Source organism: Balaenoptera borealis, assembly GCF_965194805.1.
Source record: "Balaenoptera borealis genome assembly, chromosome: 2".
Lineage (NCBI taxonomy): Eukaryota > Metazoa > Chordata > Mammalia > Artiodactyla > Balaenopteridae > Balaenoptera > Balaenoptera borealis.
The window spans coordinates 53,614,225-53,631,922 of NC_138867.1; the positions used below are offsets into that span (position 1 = coordinate 53,614,225).

Below are 17,698 nucleotides of genomic sequence, written 5' to 3' on the forward strand. Positions count from 1 at the left end.
TTAAGGTGAACTTTGAACAAAGACAATTTTTAAAAAGAATTTTTGTTGCTTGCCTGTACTTTATGTATGACTCACTTTTTCACAAAGTATTTAATCTCTCCTTCTCAGAAAAAAATGGCACAAAATAGTTGAAGGTAATGATAGAGCAATAGCGCTTAAAACCTCGATATTATTTAAAAAAATAATATACCACTTAATGAACGTCTATTAAGTGTTTTATATACATTACAGTGTTATACATAATTATTTACATGACAACCTGATGATGTGTGTATTACTACCTAAACTCACTCAACAAATGAGGTCACTGAATATTAGGAAAGTTAAGTAATATGTCCAAGGTCACACTGTTAGGAAGTTAGACCTAAGTCTATCAGTTTCCAAAGTCTAATCCTGGAGCCCTATGCAGATGACACGTGGAAAAACATCTGCTTTCCTAAATATAGTTAGTTATACCTGAGCTAATTTATATTCTTCATATTTAAATAACTAGACTCTTGGAATATATGTTAAAGGACCAGCAAAGATGTTCTCAAACTGTAGAAAAGATGAGTCACTATAATAAATTTTCAAAGACAAATTTTCATTTTCTCATTTTCATTTCCTGGGCGTTGGTTTTTTGTTGTTGTTGTTTGTTACTATTAGATACTTTGGCATTCCTATAGAACTTAGTTTTTTTACCAACAAAATGAAATATGTAATCACTGAATTAAAGCTTGGCTTATGCGCTATTAAATTATATAAATCTAAATTCTTTCTGATATTGCTTACCATTTATTTAACATTTCTAACACTCACATCATCAACCCCTTTTACAGCCTCGTTTCAGTTCCCCTAATCTGTTCAGTTTGTGTTCTATTTGAGTATGCAGGAGAAAATTTGCCACAATGATATAGTAAAGTATTTTGGGAACAGCCTGAAATATGGGAACACTGGGCCCTATAAAAGTTACTCATTATGCAAAGTTTGAAGCACTACATATTAGGCTTCTATCAATGGCTTACTTCTGGAGCAATTCATCATCATTCTCCAGAGATTACTTACTCTAGAAAGCTGGTGATATAGTCTCGACTGCAGGCAGACCAGGAAAAGGGATTGGTATTTGCAGTAATGTGAGCTGCCATAAGTTTTGCTGCTTCATGACCTTTCGTCCCACAAGAATTTCCAATTCCATCATGGTTCATACCAAAACTGTTTTAACAAGGAGGAAACATAAGAAACATAAAAGAAAAAAATAAGAAAAAATAAAACAAACAAACCCTCAATACATCCTTTATTTCCTTATTTGATCATTTATTAGCCTTATCAACATATGGCTTCCATCAAGATAGACCAGATCCTCTAAGGAAATATAGAATTGATGTTAAAGAGATTAAGGAATAATTCAATGATACAATATATTTCTAAATCTCTTTAAATTTATCATATACTCTCAAATGTTATTTCATATGATACAGTCTCTCCTTGAACAGAGAGGGGATATATATTAATTCTAACTTTATAAATGAGAAAAACTGAGATTTACTAAAGGTAATTAACCTATTAAAGATCACACAGTTAATAAGTGTTGAAATTATTAGTAGAACCTACCTCTAACATGCTAGAGTTCAAGCTACTTCACTTGCTGAATCCAAAAGGGAATTATGAAAAGATAGTTATGATCCAGAGTTCTAGGTTATAGGTCAAACATAAAAGTCCTTTTTCTTATTAATATGGATAAAGGAGAATTAAATACATTATGTAATTTATGTTTGTGTGTGTATGTGTCTTCAAAACACCTTTTGAAAAATCCTGATACATTTAAGGATTATGAATATAGCCTTTTCTTTACCATGGCCTCCCTGATTTTTTAAAGCTTTTCTTTGTCATTTTTTCCTGTGTCCTGTAGCCATGCTTAGTGTTATCAATGTGATTTAAAAACATATCTCAATGATAAATCATAAAATTTTTCTGTAAAGGATCTATCCACTGCATATGAATAAATTTAAGCCTTTCAGCACAAGTAGCCAGAAGTTTAGGTGAAAATCACTAAAAAAATCCTTATTGTGTCCACTGTGACATTCTAATAAATGCACCATGATATGTGTTCAAGGGAATAAGTAATTTGTGTGACATGAGTATAATACAGATAAGAATAGTTGCTGGAGAAAAATTTGGAGAGATAGTTGAGAACAGATAATGACAAGATAATAAATGAAAGTAAATATCAATACTTTTGGCAGTGTACAGACTTTGAAGATTTGTCAGAAGGAGCAACTGAAGATTTCTGAGTAGGAAAATGTGGAATTGACCTGTATTTTAGACAGATCATTATAGTAATTCTGTGGTGGAAACAATAGAGTAGAAAGAGAATAGAGCCAGGGAGCGCAGAGAGAAGATGATAACCAATTAAGAAATGATGTAGGTCTGAACTAGGGCACGGCATAGAGAAGTGGGATTAGATTTGAGACATGTTCAGGAAGGTGAATTAACTGGCCTTCATAAATACAATATAAAAGAGCTATAATAAAGACATATAATATGTCCGTGTATGGCGGGAGGAGGGAGGAGGAACTAATAATTCAGGTATAGGGACTAACATAAGCAAAGGAAGAGAATCATATGAGAGCCCTTCCAAATAACCAAATAACCTTCCAAGAACATCAATACTTAGTCTTCTTGTGTTTGACATCAACACACTCAAGTCAACCTCTTCTAGGAACATAATGGTAGAATTTACTGTTTGTTGACTTAGACATATATTCTGTGAAAACAATCAGCTATAGATTTACATTAAAAATTCCTTACTATAAATTTATAATTCAATAAACTTAATACTCTACATTTCTCTCAAAGGTTGATGCTACGATGTGATTACACTATGATTCTTTTCAAATGATGATACTGATAGCTTAAAAAATATTATTTCCTTTTAGCAGTAGTCTCATACAAATCTCTGAGTAATATTAAGATAGTTGTAGGCAGGCACAGATAGCTTTCAGAAAATCACTTTTGAGATTCCCAACTTCCTTACTTACTCTTTCTAAAAAAAAAGTAAAGCTTCTTTTGAAATCATATTTCTCCCACGTTATAAAAGTAAGACTTATCTTTCAGTCATCCATAATTTTACAATAGTTCATTGCCTTTGGCTATAAAAAAATGGGTGTCAAGGAAAGAGACAATTGGAAACATTTAGGGTCAGCACTGAGAAAAAGAATGACTTTATTGATTGAATAACATACGTAGTTTCTTGTTTTCAACAAGTTTATAGGAAGATATAATCAAATTAACAGCTGACGGGTTGTTAAAAAATTTGATGATAGATCACCATGGTTACGTTTTGACAAAGAATTCAAAAGGAGCTCAAAGAACAGAGTGATATTTCTATAATAAATTCCTTTCATCTTATCTATTTACTTATGTGATCCAATTTTCTCAACATTCACATCTATAGAAACAAAATAAATTGAATTGGTGCTGAAATCCTGCCTCATTCTAGCAGTAATGAAGTAACGGCAGTAACTGAAAATATACATTTAAAGATACATCTTCTAACAGAAACTTTATTTTTATATTTAATTATTAAAATTCATAATATGTATATATTCTTCTAATCAATTATTAACTAATAGTTGTAATGTAATGAACATATAATTCAGAAAAAAAATTTTTATGATCACAGGAAATTTAAAAAATGTAATTACAACTTAAATTGTTTTGTTACAGAGATATTTGATATAATTAAAAATACTTTTAAGCATAAAAACATATTTTAAAAGTATATTAAGAAATATTAAAATATACATTAGGGTTGATATTCTGGGAGGGAAAGGAAGAGCAGACATATTGAGTTAAAGGAGGGAAAAAAGATGCAAATTTTGGCTATAAAATAAGAAGCTGTTAAGTGTATTTTTTTAATAATCTTTTTAAGAAATATTTATTTATTTATTAATTTGGCTGCACAGGGTCTTAGCTGCAGCACGTGAGATCCTCGTTGCCGCATGTGGAATCTAGTTCCATGACCAGGGATCGAACCTGGGCCCCCTGTATTGGGAGCACAGAGTCTTACCCACTGGACCACCAGGGAAGTCCCCTGTTAGTGTATTTTTAAAATGCATAATGATGGTTACCAAATTGCTATGGCATTTACATTCAATCAGGTATATTTAAAGGAGGTTTTTATTTTTTACATACTAATTTTTGCAGTACTCTAGAAATTCTATCCTTTGCAATTAGTCAGACAAAAAATTTTGGACATCAGCTGAAAAATAAACAATAGGGTACATAGTTTTTAAAACTTCAGAAGTATAGGGAGGAGATATGGGGATATATGTATATGTATAGTTGATTCACTTTGTTATACAGCAGAAACTAACACACCATTGTAAAGCACTTATACTCCAATAAAGATGTTAAAAAAAATTCAGAAGTATATAAGGGAAATGATTTAAAAACTAATGAACTCAAGTATTAAATTCTAGTTCTACTTACAATCCTTATAGTTTAAGTGTCAGATGCAGATAGCTGTCTTAAGGATTTCAGTTTCAGGTGTCTAAGAGAATGTATACTTTTGCAGCTTATATTTAAAACATAAGACAACCCAGAAATGACCTGACCAATGTCAACTAGTTCACTGACAGTGACACAAAGTGAAATGGGAGTTTACAATTGCCGTTCATGACATCAGCTTCAAAAGATCCCTCTAATACACTGACCAAGCTGGAGAAAGAGAGAGAGTGTGTGTGTGTGTGTGCGTGCGTGCGTGCGTGTGTGTGTGTGTGTATGTATATATATACACATATATATTACAGATAAGCTCCTTCCTGAGGAAACTCTATCAGTGAGGAGTTTGTCAAAAGAAATGAAACTTACTAGTGATTAGAGAAAATAAACGAGTCTACTTTAAACCATCATACTGGCAAAAATTAGAATGCTACCTAGGACTAAGTGTTGACAGTGGTGTAGAGAAACTGGGATCTTAGCACACAACAGTTATAGTGTGGTCAGGCAGCAGTTCCAGAGAGCAATTCAGCAGTATTTGGTCATATTAAATAGAGGAAACATTATGACCCAGCAATCCTGTTCTTGGAGAGATATCCCAGAAATATTCCCAAAGGGAACATGTATGAGGATGTTCATGACAGAGTTATTTATGATAGCAAGGAGTTGAAGACAATCTAGGTATTCATCACTGGGGAATGGATAAATAAACTTTGGCAGATGCATATTATGGAATACTAAGCAGAAGTTGGAAGCAACAAACAAGATAGATGTCTACACATAAATATAGGTAGATCTTAAAAACACTGAAAAAATTGAGAAAAGGAACAAGGTCTATAGCACTATATCATACATGCAAACAAAAATTACATATATCTTATCAAATAACAAAGAAAGGCCAAGGAATTGTTCCAGATTAAAGACTTTAGAGACATTACCAAATGCAACAGAAACTGGATTGGAGGGGGAAAAGGTTATAAAAATATTGCTGGGACAAGTGAGGAAATTTGAATAGGACTATATATCAGATAATAGTAGTGTATCAATGTTAAACTTTCTAATGTGATAATTATACTCTTATGTAAGAGATTATCTTTTCTTCTCAGGAAACAGATGCTGAAATAGTTAGGGATAGGGGACATGTCTACAACTTCTTCTCAAATAGTACAGAAAAAAATACATGTACATATACAAAAAGAGAGAAAGAAATGTTGCAAAATATTAACAATTTTTAAATCTGACTCAGGGACACATAGGAAATCTTTCTACTGTACCAAATTTTCCATAAGTTTGAAAACATTTCAAACTTAAAAAGTTAAAAAATAAACACAGACATATATAAAACAACCTGCAATATTCTGCAAGGATACATATGAATTCAAATATAGATATCAAATTTATTAAAGGAGTTATCTATGGGAGGGAAGAAATGGGAATGGAAAATAGGAATATAGAAATATACACACATATATGAAACAAAAAGGGGCCTTGCTGGGACTGATAATGATGTTGTGCCAAGAAATAAGGATAGATAGATAGATAGAAAATAAACTCAACTCTCTGCTCTTGAGTTAAAAAATAATAATTTAAAAAAAAAAAAAAAAGAACAAAAGAGAGTTTGGTGAACCTGGCGCCCACCCCAGTGAGTGAATAGTGATAACAAGAGAATACTTCCATGGTTGGTTTTATGTGTTTAATAAAATTAATCATTTAATTTTAATAAAATTAATAGATTAGGCAATGATTCTCATTTGTGGAGGGTTAGAGAAAGAGAGAAAATCGGGAGAGAAAGTCTTCCTTAGGCCTCTTGTGATTCCCCCACATTTTGCTGAGTATGCCAAGTCTGCAAGGCCTGCTCTTAACCCAGGCCATTCCTCAGGACAACTTTAGGAAATGAGGTAACATCTCCCCCTGGACAAAGCACGTTTACTTACTACTTGCTATAAAAGTATTAGATTTCCCAAGCTCGGTGTTTCTCAGTTTTGATGCAAACCCACTACATGTGTGGCATTCATCTGGGCCATACTGTGTTGCCCATTTGGGATTTGGGGCCAAAAGGAACCAAAATAAATATGCTGATGCTTATGCTGCTTGCTGTGCTGAAGTCTCTGATCCAGGAATCTCATGTCTTTTGCTAGCATCCATGCAACGGTAATAAGCTAACTTATTAGCTTATAAATAAGGTAAAATCAAACCTCAAACTCAATGAGAGAGAAGTTTGTAGTTGATTAGGATAACATACCCAATTATGGAAAGCTAAGTAATCCTGAAACTAAAGTACTTCAAAATTAGTCTTAATTTTTCAGAAAATGAAGCCCCAAATCTATTAAAACAAAGTAAGTTATTTCCCAGGAAATAAATTATATGTTGAAGATTTTCAACTAAATCTCCCAGGGGAAACAAATGAAAGATCAGAAATTCCCTTTCTCATATCTTAGTACTTCTGATCTATTTCAAAAGTTTAAAGGACACTCTTATTTCTACATTGTGAGTAAAAAGTTTTCCCTTTTCCTCTAAGATATCACCCAAAAGCAATAAGAAAAATAAGAAAAAAGAAACACAAACTTTACATTTAATGAAAAGTAGGAAACTTCTAAAACCATAAACCACCATATCATAATGTATGTGGGAGGATGACTGAATACAGAAAAATCAGAGGAATGTGGAAAGACACACAGAGGGGACAACAAGAAGTGATCTAAGCTAAAACGAGTAGAGCATGTTCTCCAAAGTTAAGTGCAACAATCTGAGGGACAAAACCAACAATACTTTCTCATAAGCAATTGGTGTAAGGGTGCAAACTGTTGGAATATACACCCTTGTTCTAGCTGTCAGAGGAAGAGTAGATGGGGCTAACTGGGGAGTCATAAAAACCATATTTGTAGGAATCAGTCTGTCAGTGAGGAAAGGTGAAAGAGAGATTCTACCTTGCCAGCAGTTGTTAAAGAAATACACGGTTAAAGAACTTGAATCATACAATACTGTATATCAGTAATAAATTCCTGCTGAGAAAGTAGCTCTGGTGCCTACCCAACATAAACCTTCTACAAGTAGTTCATCCAGAAAAATCAAACTCATTCAAAGATGTGTGATTCAAAAGGAACAAGAAGTATGTCTAGAATATATTAAATAATTTTTTTAAAAAAGAACAGGAAAATACAAACAGAAGATGAGGGACACTTGGCAGAAAAAAATATTGCTACAGGAAAGATAAAAATTGGACACATATGAACTCAAACTTAACAAAGCCATCATTTCATAAAAATAAGAATTTAACGCAGAGATACAAGCAATCAGGGAAGATACGGCAAGATGAGAGATGAAAGCATGAACTGTCAGAGGAAATAAATGTGGGGGGGGGGTTTGAATAAAACCATCACAGGAAAAAGACCATGATGAGTTAGCAAAAAAAAAAAAAAAAAGGCAACTGCTGAAAACATTCCTCATAGAAGTAAAAAGAGCAAGCAAAATAAAATTGTACAAAGAGTTTAAAAGGATCAAAGTAAAGGAATCCAATATATATATCACTGTTGTCCCCAAAGAGAAGAATCAAAATAATAAACAGAAAGAAAAGTGACTTAAAAATACAAGAAAAATTTCAAGAAACAAAAATGGCTAAAATCTCATCAAATGTGAACTATTCTACTAGGAAAAACTGACACAGGTGAATCCACACTGAGTCACATCCTAGTAAACTTACTGGACATCAAAAATAAAATATATTTTGGGCAATCAGGGCAAAAGAACAAATTACCTGTAATAGTAAAACAATCAGATTAACTTCAGATTTCTCCATGGTGACATTTAACACCAGCACACAATACAGCAGTGCCTAGGAAAAATCTTGCATCCAGCCAAACTGACTAGAAAATCATTTTGAACAAGAACTCAAGAAATAGAGATCTTATGAATCATTCTAACAAAAATTGCTTCAAGATAAACTTCAGCTTTGTTTAAAAATAATGTAAAAGTTTGATGGTTTATTGACTCTATGTGACTCTATTTGAGTTTCATAGCAGGCAATGCATACAACACAAGTGAAACTGGTCACCAGTCAGATTAACTCCCTTGTCATACTTCTTAATTATATTTTCTTGTTTTGTTTTTCTGAGGTTAATTTATTCTCTTATGTTCATAATATATGATATTTTATATCATACATACTTAAGAGAGAATAAAACATATATTTACATTTTAAAGAATAATTATAAAGCAAACATCCATGTTATCTCTTACCAAATTTAAGAAGTACAACATTTTCAGAATAATAAAAGCTTGTCTCCTGTATTCACCTTAACAGTTATATTCTTCTTCCTCCCCTGAGAGAGAACTATCTTGACTTCTGTGGTTATCATTCCCTATGCATCTCTAAACAATATATGTTAACTCTGCCTGGTTTTGAAATCTATAAAAGTGGAATCACACTGTATATATTCTTTTAAAACTTGCTTCTTTTATTCAACAGTTTTTTAGAAAGCATCATCTCTGCTGAGCCGTCTAGCTATATACATCACTCATTTTCACTGCTATATAGATTTCCTTTATAAATACACCATTTAATTATCCATTCTATGATGAAGGATTTGCTGTGGTTCCTGATATGGGGCTACTATGGATAATGTTGCTATGAGCATTCTTAAACATAATTCCTGGTCATATATGTAAGAGTATCTCTAAAACAGCTTCTTAAACTTTTGGTGTCCTTTACATTCTTAAAAATATTGAAGACCCCAAAGATCTTTTGTTTATGAGGGTGTATGTGGTGATATTTATCATAATAAAAATTAAAACTGAGAAACTTTTAAAATAGTTATTAATTCATTTTAAGTAATAATAAACCCAATACATGCTAACATAAATAAACATTTTAATTTAAAAAATCTTCCCAAACAAAAGAATGTCAGTGAGAATAATAGCATTGTTTAATTACATTTTTGCTAATCTCTTTAATGTCTGGCTTACTAGAAGATAGCTGGATTCTCATATCTCCTTTGTCATTCAGTCTATTGTGGTATTTTGTTTTGGTTGAAGTATATGATGACAATCTGGCCTCACACTAATGTATAGTTAGAAAAGGGAAGAGTATTTTCGTTAGCCCTTTCAGATAATGATAGATTTTTTTGATTCTACAAGAAAACTTGACAACTAGTAATTTCTTAAAGGTTAGTTGCAATGTGGATTCTGAATCCATTATCAGTGATCTCTTTGTATCCTGTTTCATCAATATCACCAATCTCATTGGAAAAGTCTTTTAAGCATTAGGAAGCTGTCAAGCTCATATTGACAGCTGGAACTTATCCTAAATTTGAATTTTTGCTCAAAAGCTCAAATTTTATCATTGGCAATAAATAATGTTGGTTGTTTTCCTTGAACAATAAGCTCATTTGTTCATTTTTCAAGTGAATTTCTGCCAACAACTCATAGCTTCTCATGTGTTCTTTTAAAAAAAAAATTGTGTTCCAGGGAAAAAGCAGCTATTTCATCTGAGATATGGAGCAAAACGTGCTTTACATACTTCCCATTTTGTGATACAGATGATCTGATAAAAGACATGTACTTAAGGGTCATGATTTAATAAAATTAATAATTCTTTTGCTTCATCAAAGACATTCTTAAGTGAAACTGGCATGATGGTGACAAATACAATGACTATTAGTATGGTTGCCTTGATTCATGCTAAAGTGCCAGTACATACCCATCACTGTTTTTGCGCAGAGTAAACAACACAGTTTAAAAAGAAAAAAAGACAAGTTAAGTCTTAGTATTACTATGAAAGTAGTTTTAATCTGAAAGTGCTTTGGGAATCCCAGGGACTATGGACCACAATATGAGAACCACTGCTCTGGGATATTTGTAGAAAATAAATTCTTGGGTCATAGTTAGATAAAATTTCAACTTTGCTAGATAATACCAAACAGCTTTTCAAAGTGGCTGCACCAATTTGCATTCTCACCTATAGTGTATAAGAATTCCAGTTGTACCACATCTTCACCAATATTTGGTATTTTCAGACTTTTAAATTTGTGCTAATCATGGTGGATATAACTTATATTTTCCTGATTATTAATCAGATTGAACATCTTTTGACATATATGTTTATCAAGCATTTGGATTTCTTCCTTTGTAAAATGTTCAAGTACTTTGTGTATTTAATTTGTAGGAGTTCTTTACATCAGCTGCATGTCATTTGCAAACATCTTTTCCTACACTGTGTCCTATCTTTTCATTTTATGGTGTTTTTCAATTAAGTTTTTAATTTTAATGTAGTTAATTTGGTCAATCATATACTTAATGGTTAGTATTCTTTATGTCTTACTTCTATTATATGTCCTAAAACCTGTAATGGTTTGAATTCTACATGTCGGTATTGTTGGATCCTATGGTAAGAATATATTTAGCTTTGTAAGAAAATGCCAAACTGTCTTCCCAAGTGACTGTTAATAATACATCTTAAGCTTATGTATGGCTTGACACAGGGATCTATTTATACTAGTTACTTCACTAAGCAGAAAGGTTTTTTTTATATTTTGTTTTATTCACAGTACTTAACATCTGATCAGAGTTTAATAATTGGAGATGAACACTTAGAGGGTTAGTGAAGTGAACGAAAAATCTATCAGCTGAGATTTAACTTGGATAAACTGAGGAGACTCACAAGGTTAAAATGCAGATCTAATAAACATTCTCTTATAAAGCATGGAATCCATAGAATCTGACGCTCCATATTCACTACAATGAACTTAATTTTTTTCTGCACTTGTTCTTGAAATTACCATAACTAGAGTTATATAACTCACAAGTACAGGAAGGCTCAACTCTGCTCATGGGTTCTGGGACTAACTTTGTTCACCATTAGGGAGAATATACAGAGACTGAAGCCAATAGCTTTGTGGAACAGCAATAAATATGGCATGTTGTTGGTCCAGTTCAGTTCTAGTTTTTGAGGTAATCGTAGTTGTTGGGCTCTGGTCCTACTTCTTGTGAAAAAGACACTACCTTGCACATAAATCTTTAGTAACTGAATTCCTTGATTATTTCATCTACTCCTGAGACTCTGAGACCTTGACCAGTAGTCCACTTCTTTTTGATCAGGGATTCCATTGGGCTTAGTGGTATTAAAGTTCTGGGTATGTGGCCCAGGTTCCCTTATGCTTCACCCTCTGGGATACACACTTACAGCTATCTACAGGACTTCCCTGATATTGACAATTTCCTGACTGAACTTTTATCTAAACACTGCTGGCAGACTAAACTAGTAAAGTTCTCACAAAGTGAATTGGATATGATGTGCTTAATTAATTAGTTAACATAATTTACTTTAAATAGATCCTGTTGATTATATAGCAGGAGGTATTGGGAACTAGACCAATTTAGAAAACAAAAGCTTGTGACTATGGCATAGGAACACATAGTTGCTTTATTAGAGTGTTATTTTACTCATGGTTTTGTGTGCTTTTGTTAAGAACTATTGATGCTTATGCATTGTGCTGCTCTAGGCAAAAATATAAGGTCAAGGAAAAGGGACAGAGAAGACAGTGGCTGTGGAGTGTGGTTAAAAAGAAAAAGATGATGCAATTAGGTTTGTCAGGTTTGATCAAAACCCTTAGCAGTTTAATTTCTGTAGGAAAAATTGTAAAGCAGTGAGTTTGAAACTCTGGTTGCTAATCAATTTTTTCATATGTAAACATTTAAAAACATAATTTTAAATAACATAGGATCTTAAGAATTACAACTATACCATTAGAGGGGGGGAAAAGGCACTCTATTCATTTGGCCTGATTTCTTCACCTGCCCTATCCAGCAGGGTTTCTCTTCTCTGGGGCACAGTCCTACCTGGATGGTCCCTCTCACTAAAGTGCAACCTAGGTTCTTGACTTCACCCCATATGAGAACAGGTGTTCATTCAGTGCATGGAGAAACACTCAGGAATCATACAAAGCACCTGTTAACCTATCAACGCCATTTTAATAAAAAAGTTAATTAAAATCCTATCATATATTTTTTATGAAAACTGACATTAAGATTGCAAAACTAATATAGGAAAGTAAAGGGTCAGAAAAAAACCAAGAGGATTTTGAAGAAGGAGGGGAGAACTTCAATATCTGTTATAAAACTATGGTAATTAAAGCAACATGATCTTGGCACAGGGAACCTTTGAAAATAACAATAAAAGCTCCAAAACAAAAATGGAACAATACTAACATTTGTTAAATCTGATTGGTGTGCTCATGGATGCCTGTTGTAACACATGCACACATGCATACAAACATACATACACAAACACAGAATATTTCAAAGTAAAATATTTTAAAAGAAAATATATAGTGAATTACATGTACCTGAACATATAAAGAATACTTTGTTCTAAAACTTAGCAATTAAATTTTCCTTTCAGACCAATTATACAAGATAGCTGACTTGCCTTTGTAAATTGACTTAGTTCTAAAGTTTTAAAGCTAATTTTGGGAACCTTGAAACATTTTACTCCAGAAATAATAATATAAATTTTTCTATGTCCAGGGTAGCCTACACAAGCCTATTTAACCTATTTTACAGGCTAAAACTGTGCCTCTGAAATGAAAAATAGTATATGACAACACTGTTGGAACTAACAATTAAACAAAGTGGAATACATTTTAATTTTTTTTCTGTAGAATTAATAGTACTCAAAGAAAAGCAGGTTTACTAAAGGAAAAGATAAGTGAAAGTTACTGAAGAAGTACTAAAAGGTACTTGTAAGTATTATCAAAAAGTTCTGTAGGTAAATGGTTCTGACTCTTTTATGTCTGAATCTTAAAATTTGTGTTTTTCTTATTTTCCTTCATAAAGATATACCACGAACACTACATAACCCCAACCTAGCAGTTTTGCTTTTCGTTTTGGCTCAGAGGTACAAACTTCCAGTTCCAAAATAAATGAGTTATGGGTATGAAATGTACAGTGTGGGGAACATAGTCAATAACTTTGTAATATCTTTGTATGGTGACATATGGTAATGACTTATTGTGGTGGTCATTTTGAAATGTATAACAATACCAAATCACTGTGTTGTGTAACAGGAACTAACATAGTGTTGTAGGTCAGTTACACTTCAAAAACAAACAAACTCATAGAAAAAGAGATCAGATTTGTGATTACCAGAGGAAGCGGGTAGGGGGAGGGGGAACTGGATGATGGTGGTCAAAAGGTACAAATTTCCAGTTACAAATAAGTACTAGGGATGTAACTACATGATAAATATAATTAACACTGCCATGTGTTACATATGAAAGTTGCTAAGAGAGTAAATCCTAAGAGTTCTTATCACAAATTTTTTTTCTATTTCTTTAATTTTGTATCTATATGAAATGATGGATGTTTACTAAACTTACTGTGATAATCATTTCATGATGTATGTAAGTTTAATCATTATGCTGTACATCTTAAACTTACACAGTGTTATATTCAATTATATCTCAATAAAACTGGAAGAAAAAAGAATACAAAAAAAAGAAGTGAGTTCGAAGATGTTCTTGAAGCAGTTGATCAAGAGTTGGAAAACTGACCAAGAGTAGGAAAAGAGAAAGTGAATAAAAAGACATCTTCCTTCAGGAGAGGAGCCTTTATCTTCATTATCACTGTATACACAATACATTCTATATTAGGTAAATATAGCAGGTGCTCAGTGAATCTCTGGAATCAATTAAATTGTACATCATTGACAGAATACCTACTGATCAACTGTAAATCATGAGACATAATTTGGTAAGTATCATACATGTATACCTCTCTTGATAGTAAATAATGTACTAAAAGTATGTAGTATCATATAAAAAGTAATAAGAGGGGGAGAGGAGAGGTTTGGGGTCAAAATAAATGGCATCACCAGTCAGAGACAAGGTGGTGGCTATACAGAGACTGAGAGATTATGCACTAAAGGTTATTCGTTAAGTTAAGCTTCTATAACTCAGGGAGAGTCTATCATATATATTAATCTATTGTTACACACGCTTTTCTCGAATACTTTTTTTAGTAAAGTACATAGTTTTCTATGAAACTGATACTTTTTCATTTGAAACTATATGTAACAAAACAAAATTTCCTTTTATACGAAGGTAGATAGATAGATAGATAAGGAGAGAATTTAAGTTTTGTATTTTTTAGGATATATAAGAGGCAGCTCATTTGTGATTATATTTTACATCATTTCACCATATATTATATGACCACTTAAGATTTCAAAAGTAATACAATGTATATTGTATCACAAAATAACAGCTTACTCTTGATTTTGGTACACTATTATTACTGGTTCTTTTGGAAGATTTGTAAAAATGAAAAAGAGTAAACATAGACTACTGAGTATAAATTTAATATGCATTTAGTCTGGATTTCTTTTAAAAATCAAAATAGATGTTTTCAAACCTAACAAAATCTGTACAGCTAAGGAAAATCTTAAAATGCTTAATTGAATTTTTGTGTCTAAGCAATCAATTTTACCATGTTGCTAATATATTATCATTATTCTTGTTAGATAACTATGGTACTTTAAACCCTGCCTTTCATTTTGTTAAATAATCACTAGTACATAGAACATGTACTTTTAAATTCTCCACTAAAAGAAAAAATCAGTAGATGATCAATCATTTCTTCAAAAAGATAACACATTTACAATTACAGAAAAAAAGAACAGTTTCCTAATGTTTTTTAATATGATTAAAGTTGTCTTCAAAAAGTGATGAGATAATTATAGTCTAAATTGTGACAACTATAAAATCTCAAAACTAAGCCTTCTCATTGTAGCAGAAAAATACAAAGGAAGAAAAGGGACATCTTTCTTTACAATTATTTTCCACTTATAATCTCTTTGATCTGTTCTTATTCATAACTGATCTTGGCTATGAATCACTTGTTATAAAAAAGCAAAGACGAAATTTAAGGGCTGTATTCAGAAACTTCTATACCCACATCTGGCAAACATTTTTTAGATTTAACAGTTACCCACTAGGATAGTTATTACAATTTGTTCATGTGTTTTCTAAAACAGAGTTTGGAATTTCACTTCTACTTCTGGGCTTTATATACAATTTACTAAACTAAGTGAACTCAAGATTCTGAACTTATTTAGGAAGATATTTAACGAGGGGGGTGCCTAACGGAATCTAGGACCTAGACTCTTTCCATATGTGTAGAAAGCAATGTTCACATTTAGTATAAACATTTCTGACTTGAAAGTTAGGTTTCCAAAGCCAATGAAATCACTGTAATACATTTACATCTTTTCTACTACTACTTTACACTTTTTTCCTTTCATCTAACTGTAAAGATGCCAGGAACCAGAGGAAACAAGCTATTTGAGATATACTAAGATTTTGGGTGCGGTGTATAGGTGTATGTGCATTTGTGTGTGTGTGTGTGTGTGTGTGTGTGTGTGTGTAGGGAAAAGGTAGGGAAGATAGGGAAATCATGGCAAAGATAGGGAAGGTAGCTGGAACAAGGAAACCTTTGTTATTATAATCTTCCTTGTACTATGAGCAGAATGTAAATGAATTAGTTTATGGCAGCTGAAATTCATATCAACCAATTAGTACAATGGTGTCTGCCTACAAATTCACTCCTGTTTTTCCAGCAAAATGAAGGGAATGCCTTATCAAAGTTCCTAAAGTTGATAGTGATTAAATTTTACTTCAGTAGGTTTATTATTTCTATAACACACATACATACACCTACTCTGTTCTGTAATTCCAGACACTTAATTCAGTAATTACCTGACTGGTTTAATCTATTTTTTGTCATTACTGCATGTCATGGCAAAGACTTAATCACTGAAATAATTTAATTGTTAGACTTTATTATAAGAACTTTTCTAAAAAACATCTTTATGTTATTATCATTGTTTTAGCTACTATGGGAGTATGTCTGCATATGTGACAGCCTATATATGAAAATGTATATTGTATATATAATATATACATATGTGTGTGTGTGTGTATGTATGTGTGTGTGGACAAATAGGTAACATAATTTTGGCATCTTCCTGGCCCTGACAGTAATGGAGTAGCATTTTAATAATAATAGCAATATGTTCTAATTTAAAATATATAAAAATTTTATAGTAGATTCATAAAATCTAGTATAAATAGGAAAAAACAGGAAAATAATACCATGCATGGTATTTTTATTACTAGTTTGGGTAAGTAACAATGGCCCTGTACAGCTCTAAAGCTGAATCAACTGACAGAGTAAAATGTTTGCCATGTTCCATAGACTAAAAATGTTTCCATACAAGAAAAAAATACGTTCATTTGCTTTTTCCAAAGGGTAAAAAACCTTAAAAGAACCACAACATTCATTTTAGAGTTAGACCTTACAATACAAACATTCTTCATTCATTCATTCATCCATTAACAATTATTGACAGAATGCCTATTACCTCACATTAAAGGTCTATTTACCTCAGTCCCCATTCCCCAATACACCATCTCTGGCTTTAAATAAAAAATGGCAAGACATGCTGAAATACAGTTAAAAGGGACCAAACAAGCATTAAAACTAGGCTGAGATATTATGCAAATTTTGGAATTAACAGAGAGGGAATTGAAAATAATTATAATTAATATGTTAAGGGCTCTAATGGAAAAAGTGGACAATATAGAAAATAAGATAGGTAATATAGGCAGAAAAATGAAAACTAAGAATCAAAAGGAAATACTAGAAATCAAAAACAGTATAACAGAAATGTAGAATACCTTTGATGATCTCATTAGTAGACTGGACTCACTGAGGAAAGAAACAGTGAGCTTGATGACAGTTCAATAGAACCTTTCCAAATTGAAACGCAGAGAGAAAAAAGAGTGAAAAAGAACCCCCACACACAACAAAACAGAATAAAACATCCATGAACTCTGGAACAATATCTGAAGGTATAACATATATGTAATGTGAATACCGGAGATAGAATAAAGAAAGAATGGAGCAGAATAAATGTTTGAAGTAATGGCCACGCATTTTCCAAAATTAACAACAGACACCAACCACAGACCCAGGAAGTTCAGAGAATACCAAACAGGATAAATACCCAAAAAATCTATACCTATGCACACTGACTCAAACTACAGAGGACAAAAGACACAAAGAAAATCTTAATAGAAGCCAGAGAGAAAAACAAAACAAAACAAAACAAAAAAAACCTTACTTCTAGAGGAACAAGGGAAGGAATAACAGCAATTTCTGATCAGAC

The 17,698-nt window shown here is 32.2% G+C and overlaps 1 protein-coding gene across 12 annotated transcripts in view; it reads right to left on the reverse strand.

Annotated features, from left to right (window-relative positions):
• ADAMTS6 (ADAM metallopeptidase with thrombospondin type 1 motif 6) overlaps positions 1 to 17,698 on the reverse strand; it is a 274,672-nt gene that overhangs the window by 125,170 nt on the left and 131,804 nt on the right. For all 12 annotated transcript variants that reach the window (XR_014242107.1, XR_014242108.1, XM_082383163.1 and 9 more), the window contains one exon: positions 1,045 to 1,191. Coding sequence is in view for 10 of the 12 variants with exons in the window: in XM_082383163.1 (XP_082239289.1) it covers positions 1,045 to 1,191 (147 nt within the window). In the remaining 2 variants the exon portion in view is untranslated. The remainder of the gene's footprint in view (positions 1 to 1,044; positions 1,192 to 17,698) is intronic.